The sequence below is a fragment of the Manis pentadactyla genome, chromosome 14 (genome assembly GCF_030020395.1).
Source record: "Manis pentadactyla isolate mManPen7 chromosome 14, mManPen7.hap1, whole genome shotgun sequence".
In the NCBI taxonomy this organism is placed as follows: Eukaryota; Metazoa; Chordata; class Mammalia; order Pholidota; family Manidae; genus Manis; species Manis pentadactyla.
The window spans coordinates 83,943,158-83,956,316 of record NC_080032.1 but is presented as its reverse complement, the minus strand read 5'-3'; the positions used below and the strand labels follow the sequence as shown (position 1 = coordinate 83,956,316).

The 13,159-nt window shown below is 36.5% G+C and overlaps 1 protein-coding gene across 2 annotated transcripts in view; it reads left to right on the top strand.

The window, feature by feature from the left end:
- The window catches only part of IPO8 (importin 8), a 60,722-nt gene that overhangs the window by 14,649 nt on the left and 32,914 nt on the right, over positions 1–13,159 (top strand). For both annotated transcript variants that reach the window (XM_036889369.2, XM_036889371.2), the window contains exons 4-9: positions 3,954–4,112; positions 5,127–5,283; positions 8,013–8,102; positions 9,311–9,405; positions 9,994–10,078; positions 12,177–12,311. In XM_036889369.2, the coding sequence (XP_036745264.2) occupies positions 3,954–4,112; positions 5,127–5,283; positions 8,013–8,102; positions 9,311–9,405; positions 9,994–10,078; positions 12,177–12,311 (721 nt within the window). The remainder of the gene's footprint in view (positions 1–3,953; positions 4,113–5,126; positions 5,284–8,012; positions 8,103–9,310; positions 9,406–9,993; positions 10,079–12,176; positions 12,312–13,159) is intronic.

Sequence of the window (13,159 nt, the reverse complement as noted above, 5' to 3'; positions counted from 1 at the left end):
GTTAAGGCAAAAATTACACTTACTTCAGATTGTTGTATACATCCCTGCTCTGTAAATCGCCTATATTCTTAGTTGTGATCTCTTGATTTTTTATTGTCTGCTTTTCTTTTTCTGATACAGGGAAATCAACTTCTGGGAGTTTTAACGTACCATTTTTCTTAACACTTTACCTCTATGCATTTTTATGAACTAAGTATCTTTTCCTTTGGAGAAGACAGGATGGAGCAGGTAGAAACTGGAACTGTCTCTGGTTTTTAAAATTCAGAGTAGATACAGTGGCTCAGCACTGCCCATAGACCTTTCTGCAGTGATGTCATGGAACTGTACAGGCACAGCCTCCCGTTTTTAGCCATATGGTGGACATTGCTGTTGAGTACTTGACGTGGCCAGTGTAACTGAAGAACTGAATTTTTAATTTAATTTTGGTTAGTTTAAAGCGTGTACATGTAGCAAGTGTCCACCCCTGTTGGACAGCACAGCTATAGAGTCATCAAAATTTTGTAACCTTACAAGGAGAAACAAATTCTTTTCAACATGAGCTAGTACTTAGATTTCATTTGAAAATGGAGGAGGCAAATATATGAAACTGAGGTAGAGGATTGACATTGTCTAATATCAAGCGATTGGGTGTAACTTCATCCCTGAGAGTCTAATGCACATGATGGCATAAGGACTAGAAAAGGAAGAGAGGGTGAGGGGAACCGTGAGGAAGGAGAACACACGAACTCCTCCCTGTGCAGTTACTTTGTTAGTTAAGAGGAAGAAATAGGTGTATTGGTTAAAGAAAATCACCATTATTCTCACTAGTTGCCCCAGTGCCAACCTGGCAGTGGCTCCCCTGTGGTGCCGTCATGTATCCGGTTCTTGTCAAAATCTGCACTTTCAGATGTCTCTGAATCTCGCAGTGCTTCTGGACGGTGATGTATGAAAGGGTGACTGTTCGTGGCCATCCTTAGATTTGTTGAAATGAGAAAGGAAAGGGAGGGTCAACCTGAAGGTGAAATTTAAAAACTGGAAAACTTTGAGTTTTATTGTGCTCTTAATATGACCTGTTTGTTGTTTAGGAACAGTTGCTGGGGGCACCAGAGGAGACCCTTATCTTTGTAATCCAGTTTCATTCTCTTGCACGTAGCTGTCCAGTTTTGCCAGCAGTTGTTGAAGAGGCTGTCGTTTCCCCATTATATAACCATGGCTCCTTTATCATATGTTAATTGGCCATATTTCTGTGGGTTAATGTCTGGAGTCTCTAGTCTGTTCCACTGGTCTGTGGCTCTGTTCTGGTGCCAGTACCAAATTGTCCTGATTACTGTGGTTCTGTAGTAGAGCTTGGAGTCAGGGAGTGAGATCCCCCAGCTTTATTCTTCCTTCTCAGGATTGCTTTGGCTATTCGGGGTCTTTTATGGTTCCATAGGAATTTTAGAACTATTTGCTCTAGTTCATTGAAGAATGCTGTTGGTAGTTTGACATGGATTGAACTGAATCTCTAGATTGCTTTGGGCAGGATGGCCATTTTGACAATATTAATTCTTCATATCCATGAGCACGGGATGTATTGCCATTTATTTGTGTCTTCTTTAATTTCTCTCATGAGTGTCTTGTAGTTTTCAGGGTATAGATATTTCACTTCCTTGGTTAGGTCTATTCCTAGGTATTTTATTCTTTTAGATGCAATTGTAAATGGAATTGTTTCCCTGATTTCCCTTTCTGCTAGTTCATTGTTAGTATGTAGGAATGCAACAGATTTCTGTGCATTAATTTTGTATCCTGCAACTTTGCTGAATCTGGTTATTAGTTCTAGTAGTTTTTGGGTGGATTCTTTAGGATTTTTTATGTACAATATCATGTCATCTGCAAACAGTGGCAGTTTAACTTCTTCCTTACCAATCTGGGTGCCTTTTATTTCTTTGTGTTGTCTGATTGCCGTGGCAGGACCTCCAGGACTGTGTTGAGTAACAGTGGGGAGAGTGGGCATCCCTGTCTTGTTCCCGATCTTAGAGGAAAAGCTTTCAGCTTCTCACTGTTCAGTATGATGTTGGCTGTGGGTTTATCATATATGGCCTTTATTATGTTGAGGTACTTGCCCTCTATTCCCATTTTGTTGAGAGTTTTTATCATGAATGGATGTTGAATTTTGGAAGACCTTTATCTTTTTTTTTTAATTTTTATTTTTTTACTATTTATTATTTATTTTGGTATAATTAATCTACAATTACATGAAGAACATTATGTTTACTAGACTCCCCCCTTCACCAGATCCCCCCCACAAACCCCATTACAGTCACTGTCCATCAGCGTAGTAAGATGCTGCAGAATCCCTACTTGTCTTCTCTGTGTTGCACAGCCCTCCCCGTGCCCCCCCCACACTATACATGCTAATCATAAGGCCCCCTTTTTTTTTCCCCGCCCTTATCCTTCCCTTCCCACCCATCCTCCCCAGTCCCTTTCCCTTTGGTACCTGTTAGTCCATTCTTGGGTTCTGTGATTGTGCTGCTGTTTTGTTCCTTCAGTATTTCTTTATTCTTATACTCCACATATGAGTGAAATCATTTGGTACTTGTCTCTCTCTGCCTGGCTTATTTCACTGAGCATAATACCCTCTAGCTCCATCCATGTTGTTGCAAATGGTAGGATTTGTTTTCTTCTTATGGCTGAGTAGTATTCCATTGTGTATATGTACCACATCTTCTTTATCCATTCATCTACTGATGGACACTTAGGCTGCTTCCACTTCTTGGCTATTGTAAATAGTGCTGCGATAAACATAGGGGTGCATCTGTCTTTTTCAAACTGGGCTGCTGCATTCTTAGGGTAAATTCCTAGAAAGGAAGACCTTTATCTTTATTATGAAACAGTTCTTGGTGGCTTTGTTTCATTTATGTCCTGAAAGCTTAACTCTAATCACTCTTAAAGAAATAGTCTCAAACTTTAAGAGTATTACAGAGGAAGTTTTTCAAATGGATTTGGTAACATAAGGCAAAGACAGTATTTTGTTTGTGTCAGTGAATCCAAGGTATTGACTGTTCAGCTGAACACACAGGTATATATTTTTTTTGACACTGTTGAGTCCTAATTTAGCCAGGTTCACTTTCTCACCACTTACAAATGACCATGTAAAGACATATTGATAGTTTGTAGAAGAGACCATTTTTGCTCATTTTCTTTCAATCGCACTTACAGTTGGGATCCGACTGAGGAAACGATTACTCACCTAAGTGCTGTGACATCACATCTTTTATTATTCTGTGGTTTGATTAAAGAGATTTCTCTTTTTTCTGTTTTATGTATTTCTCATTGCTCTTTTCTTTGTTACTTTGGAAATAACTCTTAGCTTTCCTCTTCAGAAATTGCCAGCTAACGCTTGTTTCCTCTACTCAAAGTACAAAAATTAAGCTCTCAGGAGGCTTTGGTAGCTACAGCCTACCGTGTCGGCTGTTAACTGATAACGGATGACTCAAAGTCTTGGCTCACAGAGGTGCCTCCCCCTGTTGTGTTGGCCTCCATTTTACTTATTTTGAACTGCTTTTAGGCTAAGTTTGTCCAGTTAAAATGATATAATACCTTGTTTTGTTTTGTTTCTGCCTTAGAATATGATAACCAAAACACAAACTAACAACCTGGGAAATTTTGCAAAGCTGAGGTGGATTCACTGTCTTTTTTTTTTTTTTTTAATTTCTTATGAATTTGTTAAAAATCTTTTTCAAAGCTTTATTTAGGATAAGACAGTTTGAAAGGGTTCATTCATTTTAGGAAATTACCCATTCTGTTTATTTTCAGTAGGTCGAGCTATTGAGGAGGCTTTTCTTTATTGGACTGTTCTTTCCCCCACCCCAGATGGAGAGATATGTAATGTAGGTCAATAGGAGTTAAGAGTGCTTTTTTGTAACATATTAGAGTTCTTAGAAACCTCATGTTTATAACTACTTGGTTTTTGTACTTTTTCCCCCACCTGGCAGAGTCCAATTAACCATGTGTCTCCGTGCCATCATTAAATACGACTTCCCTGGTCAATGGCCTGTGGTAGTTGACAAGATAGACTACTACTTGCGGTCCCAGAGCAGTGGGAGCTGGCTTGGCAGTTTACTGTGTCTGTATCAGCTGGTGAAGACCTACGAGTAAGTTGATTTCTTTTGGCTGCAGATACACCAGCCTTGTGTTACTTAGAATTAAATTGCTTGGAATTAATAGGGGGCTCTGCTCTGGGTGTTCTGCAGAATCAGGTTCATTGTGGGACATTTTGGGGTTAGCTCTGTTAAACATGTTTGTTTATTACTGTTACTCAAAGAACCTTTAATCTGCTAATGTTCATCACTCATCTCCAAGGCAGTGACAAGGTAACCAGGGCTTCTCAGACCTGTTTGTTAGTATCAGCGGGCCGTTTATTAGCAGCTTTTCTTGGAAACTGATGTAGAGGTACTTTAACAATTGTCTTCAAGTGAACACATTATTAGGTAAACCAAACATTTAACTTTTTGAATGCAAAATAGAACATGTTAATGTTTCTTGGCTAATGACTTTCTTTTCTGTTAAATTTGTTGGAGAGGTGGGAGACGAGAGTCACATTTAATAGCATTGTTTCTGCTTTCTAATAGGATTGCTACTTGCACATGCAAAGTTCTGTAGTTTTCTATTTTAAAAACTAGTTCATATTCCAGAATTTTTAGAGGATGTTTTAGATTTGTAGCAAGTGAAGTGTTGTAAAAGCAACTAAATTGATAAACCATTTTAACTTCTCAATTGAGGATAGTATAAGAAGAAATTCCCCCACCCACACATCGTTTATCATATAGTAGGAATGTTTAAACATTATCAACTTGTATTTTATAGGAAGAATTGGGATGTGAAAAAGAGTAGTAGAAAAGTTCATTTAGGGAAGTTGTGAAATAATCTTGGATTCTTTTAAACTAGTTTGACACTTTCTAGAAAGATTTTGCCTAAAACAGGGATGTGCTCTTTCAAAGTTCCTTCCAAGTTTATTCTAACAATTCAAACAAAATGTAAGCCAATGGTTTGAAATGCTTTTGTTTTTTTAGCCTTATATGGTCAAAAAATTTTTTTTTCCATTCAATTTGTATAGTTTTTTGGAGGGGGAGAAGTTATTTTTCTCTTTTTGTTTTTTGCTCATGTAGATATAAGAAAGCAGAGGAAAGAGAGCCCCTTATAGCAGCCATGCAAGTATTTCTGCCTCGAATTCAGCAACAAATCATGCAGCTCCTTCCTGATTCCTCACATTATTCTGTTTTACTGCAGAAACAGATTCTGAAAATCTTTTATGCTCTTGTTCAGGTAAGTTTCCATTGCAGAAGACAAGTATGAGGCCATGTATTTCTGCCTGACACATGGAAAGTGCTCAATAAGTGCCAGTTTTTATTAAACATTATTATATATGCTCACTTACATTTCTTACGAAAAAACTCTTGTGAGAGAATAGGCTCACAGAAATTAACTTAATTATCTAAGGCCATCTGAGCGGCAGAGCTAAGATTCAGTGTCCATAGGCCTTTACTCCAGTGTCTAAACTGCCAGAGTCGTGAACTGCCCTAAAATCTGATTACTTGACTAATCTGTCCGCAGCGTTCTGCCTGTAGATTAGGTAGGATCATAGGAGGGAAGGAAAAGAAGAGAGTCCCTCTTTTGTTGGGAAATCATACTGATGGTTTCTTTGCATTTGAGCTAATTTAAAGCTAACAGAGAAGGCTTAGCACCTCAGTTTACTTCATTTAAAATACTTCCATTTTCTTATCTGAAAGCTATAAAGAATATTAATATGGTAATCAAAAAACAGGAAGACAGAGATAGAATGTCTTAAATATAAAAATATTTAAAATTTAATCCTTGGGCAAATTATTTAGATCTGGGTGGAGGAAGAATAGTTGTCAGTCTAAAGTTATAATGAATAAGTTAACCTGTTACACACATTTTAGTTAAATTAGTCATGACAAGAAGGTAGCTTTGTTGAGCAGAGAGCCCAGGTAAGTTGGTTTTGCTCCTGGCTTCATAGGTGACTGAAGTACTGTGTACCGTCTCCGAATATTTCACTTCAGTAAAGATTTATATTTTTAGCCTCATCTTTTAAACTCTTAATCGAGACAACCAAGGTAGATTTTTTTTTTTCCCAGCTTGACCTTGTTTTGGGGAGAGGGAAGGGAGAAAGGCAAATCGGAGAAAACAGAAGAAGTTAGGATACCAGGAAAATATTCTCTCACCCTCTTCTTTTGAAGTAATAAGGGAGGAAGATACATGGAGCCTCTGCTTTTTTATTGAAGTGCTGTTCGTAAATTCTCAGGAGAATCATTTTTATGCTGAGGCAGTATTTTTCATTCATTGAGGTTCCTGCCATTAGATTTTTAATGTATTTCTTCAGAGGCCAGAGGTCCTTGTTCAGTGGGGAAGCATAGCCAGGGATCAGGAAGTAAGACAGAACTGATGGAATAATTCTAAAACCTCTACTTGATTTTCTAAAAGGACAAAAGCTAAAATGTTTTTTCTCAATATATATGTGCTAAAAACCTAAAAAAAAGACAATGAAAAACCTCAACGTTTTTAACCTTCTTTGTAATCTATTAGATGCTGCTAAAGTAATATGCTCCCACTGGGAATCCTGGCAGCAAAAATGCAAAAGGCTTTAAGAGGCACAGTACAGTGATAACATACATAAAAAGTGATTGGCCATTTGGGAAAGGCAGAAAACTGTATGCTTTGAAAAGTATGATATAATTACACTGGCTTTGCCCAAGTAGCATTTATTAAGTATTTATGTGTACAGGGCACTTGGATGCTTCATATGCACTAAAGCACTCAGTTTGTCCGAAAGGGAATTCCTCTCCCCTTCCCCCAGTCCTGAGCCTGCTCCTCCTGTTTCTGGTCTCAAGCCCAGTGACTCCTGTGGCACTTAGAATAAAGTGTGAACTTGTTCACATGGCCTGTTAAACCCTGCATCTTTCCCCTGGATCTTTCACCATTCTTACCTCCAGCCATACTGAAATTCTTGCAGCTCGTGCCCTCTCTCACTTCTGAGCCTTTAAAATACTGTTTCCACCTGGGCACTCTCTTCCCCTTTATGCCCTGGCCAGTCTGTACTCTTTCTCCAGGTGTCTCCTTGGACATCACTTCTTCCGGAGAGCTGTCCCCGATGCCGCCAGGCTGGGTTAGGTGGTCCTCCTGTGTGCCTTTATAGATACTGTATTGCTTTTATCCCTACTGTGTGTCATACCATATTGTAATGCCTTGTTTGTATGTGTTTTTTTCCCCAACTAGAGTGTAAGCTTTTTGAAGATGGAGACTTATCTTTCACTAACCATTGTTCCTTAGCATGTAGCAAATGTTTGAATGTAATGTAACTCACAGTGTAGTAGAGGGATCCACAGTATTACAGTACCTGTGGGATTCTGTATAATAGAGTGGACTGTGGTATTAGGCCACAGTGTAAAGGCAGGTAATTGAAGAAATGGTTCCTGAATATTTCACGAGGTAAAGATTTTCATGAAAGTGGTTAAAGTGAGTTCTAGCCACAAAAAAAGATAACTTGTGATATGTGAGGTGATGGAGGTGTTAACTAATCTTACTGTGGAATCTTTTTGCAGTAAATACTTGTATCAAACCATTATGTTGTTCACCTTAAACTTACACAATGTTATATGTCAATTATACCTCAATAAATCTGGGGGGAACCAGTGGTACAATGAAAAGTTTGACACAAACAAGGGTAAATGGTAAAAATCCCTTATCTAGAATCTCACGCTGAATAAATGAGGCCATTAATTTTTTTTCATTTAAAAAGTTGCCTGAAGAACAATTCATGGCATGTACACTTCTAGATCTTTAAAAATTTAGCTTACACACATAGGCTTATTGATCTCTTTTAAGTTGAACCAAATGAACTTACTGTTTTCATCATTATTAAATGTTAGTTGTATCATATATTTCAACATTCTGATATAGATGAAATTGCTGATTTTTTTTTTTTTTTTGTGGGGAGGAATTATTGTTTGATGCTGATGTTCTTTTGTTTCCAGTACGCGTTGCCTCTTCAGCTGGTGAATGGCCAAACCATGACGGCGTGGATGGAGGTCTTTCGAACTATTATTGACAGGACTGTTCCTCCTGTAAGAAAGGGCTCTGGTCTTAGGAAAAACTGGGGACGACACCTGGGTCTGGGGTATTTGCAGTAGACCAATGTATTATCCCAGCCAATTAGTTGGGAAAAAACATAACTACTGTAATAAAAATAATGAATAATATGTATGCAGCTTTAGAAAGTTCAGATAAGCAAAATTAGTAAAATAGTAACTATAATCCTACTAAAGATGATAAAAACCATTTTTAAAACTTGGTATTATTCCTCTAGCCTTTTCTCTCTGTGTCTCTCCACAACCACATTTTATTTATAAGAATGGTATATGGTAGGTACTGTTTTAGAATTTGTTTTTCATTTAAAATCTCTTGTAAGTGTTTTTTTATGATTATGGATGTTTTTATACTCTGTCATTTTTTGTTGAATGCTTCATTTGCTGAGTGTTTAGGTTGTTTTAGTTGTTAAGTGTTTTAACTATGTGGATGTAGTTAAATTTTTATGCACATACATGATTTTTTTTTTTTTTTGGATAAACTCCCAGAAGTGTTTAAGACTAACAGATCTTGTTGCAAATTGCTCTCCAGGAACATTGCCCTGGCATATTCTTTCATAAGCAGTGAGTGAGAATGTCTGGTACATTAAACTCTACATTTGCCAGCTTGACAGGTGAAAGACTGTGTCTCATTTTTATCTGTTGTAACAATGATCTATATTTTGCCTGTCAACCAAAATAACTAGTTAAATTAACTAAAAGTATGTACAATATTTTTAAGTCTAAGCTTGCCTTCAAATGTGCAATATCCTTATCCAAATCTTGGGACAAATTATGTTCAGGTTTAATTGATGTACATAAATGTACATAAATACAAACAGAATTTAGTGAACAGTTCATTGAATTTTGATGAACATATACCTGTGTTTCTATCACCCAGATCAAGATATGGAGTTTTTCTGTCATTCCAGAGTTTTCTCAAGGGACATGGTGTTTTGTAATTTGTTTTCTACTTATTCAGGCCTTTTGGAAATAAGGAGATAAGTATGAAAAACAACATTGGTTAGTTGAAATTCTCATTGCTGATTTAGTTCCTACCTGGAAATCTAAGAATTTGCATTTGTGTATGGCAATCTAAATTCATATTTAACATTGGTTAATCTACATCATGATTTATTCTGCCTTTGTTACTCACATAACCCCTTTTATTATGCAGAAGTTTAATCTGGGTGTTTTTGTCTTCCTAGGAGACTCTGCAAATTGATGAGGACGATAGACCAGAACTAGTCTGGTGGAAGTGTAAGAAGTGGGCACTGCACATCGTAACACGTCTCTTTGAACGGTAATTGTGCTTATTAGATTTATGACCTTAAGGTCAGTGTCCCGGTGTGGAATGTAATAAACTGGATAGGTCCCTAGTACATGATATTTATCTTTAGTGCCACAGAGGGAAAAAGTCACCTGTTTTAAAGTAGGCTTCACTGTGGTCATTGACTGTGAGATTGTAATGATGTGGACCTTCTTCTCTGAATCTTTCAATTCTGTAAAAAAGAATGGAGAAACAACATCATTTAGCTTATTTGAAATACCCAGGAGCTGTATAAAAAGGTGCTTGGCCACTCAGCTCCATAGGAAAGTTAGTCAAATTTAATTATAGAAACAATTTATTGGGAAAAGTAAGTCATAACATATTTTTATTTGTAATATTTCCCCTGTAGGAGCTCTTGGTTAAGTAGCTGGAAGTTTCTGTTTGAAATTTTAAGCATAGCCCAGAGTCTCAGTATAGCAGATGGTTTCATCTTGGGGCTTGGGAAAAAAGGGAAAGTATTAAATAGAATATAACTTTCAACAAGGGACTGTATTTAAACTAGTGAGCATGCTTTGTTTTTAAAATTAACAGTATTTAAACATTTTCTTTTTGTATTTTAAGATATGGAAGCCCAGGAAATGTCACGAAAGAATACTTTGAATTTTCTGAATTCTTTTTGAAAACCTATGCAGTGGGAATTCAGCAGGTAATGAGCTTTTTAAATTAAAGGATGGTTACTACTGAAAGTGAAGTCATTTCTTACTCGTGTACACAAGTCACCAATATTAGATTGGGTTCTTCTGTTAACTCTCTCATCTCTTATGAATTTTTTTTTTCTCTGAGCCTCTCCTCTTTCTTCTGAGCTTTTATATTAGGAGATTTGTGTAATATGAATTGATCTATTTCAAGAGGAGTTGAGTTCAGAAGTTAAGAGTTTCAGCTGAGAATTTATACATTTTTTTGTGGAAGTTTGGGGACCCTTCTATACAGTGAAAATTAGGAGTTTTTGAGAAATTGTCCAAGTTGGTATTAATATTTAAAAGCTACAAAGGACAAGTGGGCATGAAGATTGGTTGCTCTGTATTGCCATTTGAATCATATTTTTGTTTATATTTCAACAAGTAAAATTTAATAACCATTGAGCACTGACTGTCGGGACCGTATTGAAGAAGCAAAGATGAATTAAATGTCTTAAGCTTTCATCACATGAAGGAGGGTATTTCTAGATTTTATAAATCTATGCATATTAGTTTTCTTTATTGTCAGTGATACAATAAATACTTCAACCTTGTCATCGTAGATAAAATTATTCCTTTTATGGGTTATTTCTAAAAAGTACTTTGGGAACTATTTAGGAAAGCTATGGCTGTAATTTTTTCACATTATTTTGTTGGCTCATGAGACAGTCTGTAGGGAAAATTAGTGAACAATGAATAAAATTAACTGTTCAGCAATTCACTATGGGCACTAGGATGATCAGGGAGCTGGTTGGCTCTGTCTTCTTCCACAGCTGGTAAACCCACTAAGCATCCTAAAGTTGACGCCCTCTCAGAGTGTGTTCGGTAGTTTTTCTAGTGTCACATAAATGTGTGTGTGTGTATATGCACACAAACACATTTTAATTTATGCCACTGCATCCATATCTAATGTATTTGTACCTTGGTTATTTAAAGTATAAATTCCTAGTGTTTAAAAACAGCTTTCTTATGAGAAACTGTTCTTTCCTGTTGTGTCTCAACTCCCACCACCTCCACCTTGTATGAGCCACAACCGTGTTCGAAAGAACCGTGTTCAGTAGTGTCTCTTTTAGCCTGTATCACAGAAGGGGGCATCTAGGTGATGGTGGCTTCTGACAAATTGTGTAAATCTGAACTTTACATAACCTGAATTCATGTTGCAAATTTATAAATTCTGTACATGTTTTGAAAGGCCCTTTTTATTTATTCAGTAGTTCAATTATAAACTTGCTATATAGTGAAAGCTCTGGAGACCAGGAATTGGAGGAGTTGCTGCTTCTGACGGAGGGTCCCTGGGACAGTCACAGCCACTTTGGGCATGAATTCTTTCTTATAAACAATCTTTTAAAAAAAAAATTTTCAGTTTTGTGTTACGTTTACAAAGACTTTCCATGGTCTGAGATGATAATTCTTCCACATTTTCTTCTCTGAGTTCTATGCTTTCATTTTTTATTATTGTTGAAATAGTTCCCCATCTGGAATTTATTTTGATATGAATTTAGTTAGGGAGCCAGCTTAGTTTTCTATACAGAGGGCTAATCAGTTGTTCAAAAGCTATTTTTTGGGTACCTTAGCATTTCTCTTCCAATTTGAAATGTACCTTTATAAGATATCAAAGTCTATGATGTCTCTTGCCGTATGGATGTTTCTAATGTACATTTAGTCCAGTCTTTTGTGATTTTTTTAAAAACAGAAGTCTTTCCACAGCTGTTAAACCCACTAAGCATCCTAAAATTGCCCTCTTGAAGTGTGTTCGGTAGAGCTTTTTAATACAGTTTTATGAAGAGCTAGTATATGAATAGAGCATAGACTTATTTTGAATAGTTCCACAGGTTAAAAATAGGATAAGTGGCTAGAAATTACAGTGAGACACCCTTCAGTTCAATATAACATGGGCCTATCTAATAAAACTGCCCAGGAGCTTTCTCACAATGTATTGATTTCCCTAAAAATATGTTAATTTTTACCTTTACGGATATGGGTTTTATGTCATCCCTAAAATGCCCCTCGCCTTAAACTTAAAATTGTTTATATTCTCCTGTATTTTCTCTTCCTATTTTCCTATAGGTACTGCTAAAAATTTTAGATCAGTATAGACAGAAAGAGTACATAGCCCCCCGTATTCTTCAGCAAGCATTCAACTATCTCAACCAAGGAATTGTTCATTCTGTGACCTGGAAGCACATGAAGCCACACATACAGGTTAGTGTCAGGGAGCAACGCTCCAAAATTATTCTTCGGTTAAATTAGGTTTTCTAGACAGAGGTAAGTATTACGAATCCTTTGTTTTGTGCTTAATATATTTTTGTTTCCATTAACAATGTCAGGTGAGTGCAGTCTTATAAGTGATATGAAAGGTTTAGAAATTTAAGTGTTTTAGGGGTTGGAAGACTCAGATTCAGTCGCTTTTGCTTGGAATCCCATTTAGGTTCAGTTTCTTTAGTCAGCTCATGTTTTTCTGCCCGTCTTATCTAAAGGTTGTGCTAGGATCAGATGAGTTATTTTGTGGGATAGCATTTTGAAAACAGTCACCAGGAGTCCGGTAAGGTAGTTGTTATTTTGCAGAAAATGAAGCCTGGTACATGGCCACTTCCTTCTGTCAGGATGAGCAAATAAAGTCTTTATTTATCCTTTTAGGTTGTTGAGTTCTATAGCAGAAATTAAAGATTTCTGTTTTTATATCAATTGTTTTTACTTAAAAGTACTTGTTCAGTATTAAAGAACAAATGAGAATAAAAAATTATAGGTCATTATTAAGTAAATTCTTATTTGCATACAGTTAATTTTAGGTAATTCAAAGATGTCAGGAACTTTTCCCCTCCCAAACTATGAATTCTTAAATTCTATAATCTCTTAAAATGGTATCTAAAAAGGAAAATAAATTATTTTGCTTTGGCTTTGTTATCCAGGATAGAATTTGTTTAGTGTTATTTTATTAAGGTCTCACAAATATAGTATCTTCTGTACTGTTTTCTGCAGTCATCTTAAGAATGTTTGCCTAATCCCTTTGATCAAATAGCAATAATTTCTTTGCAGTTAATATACCGATT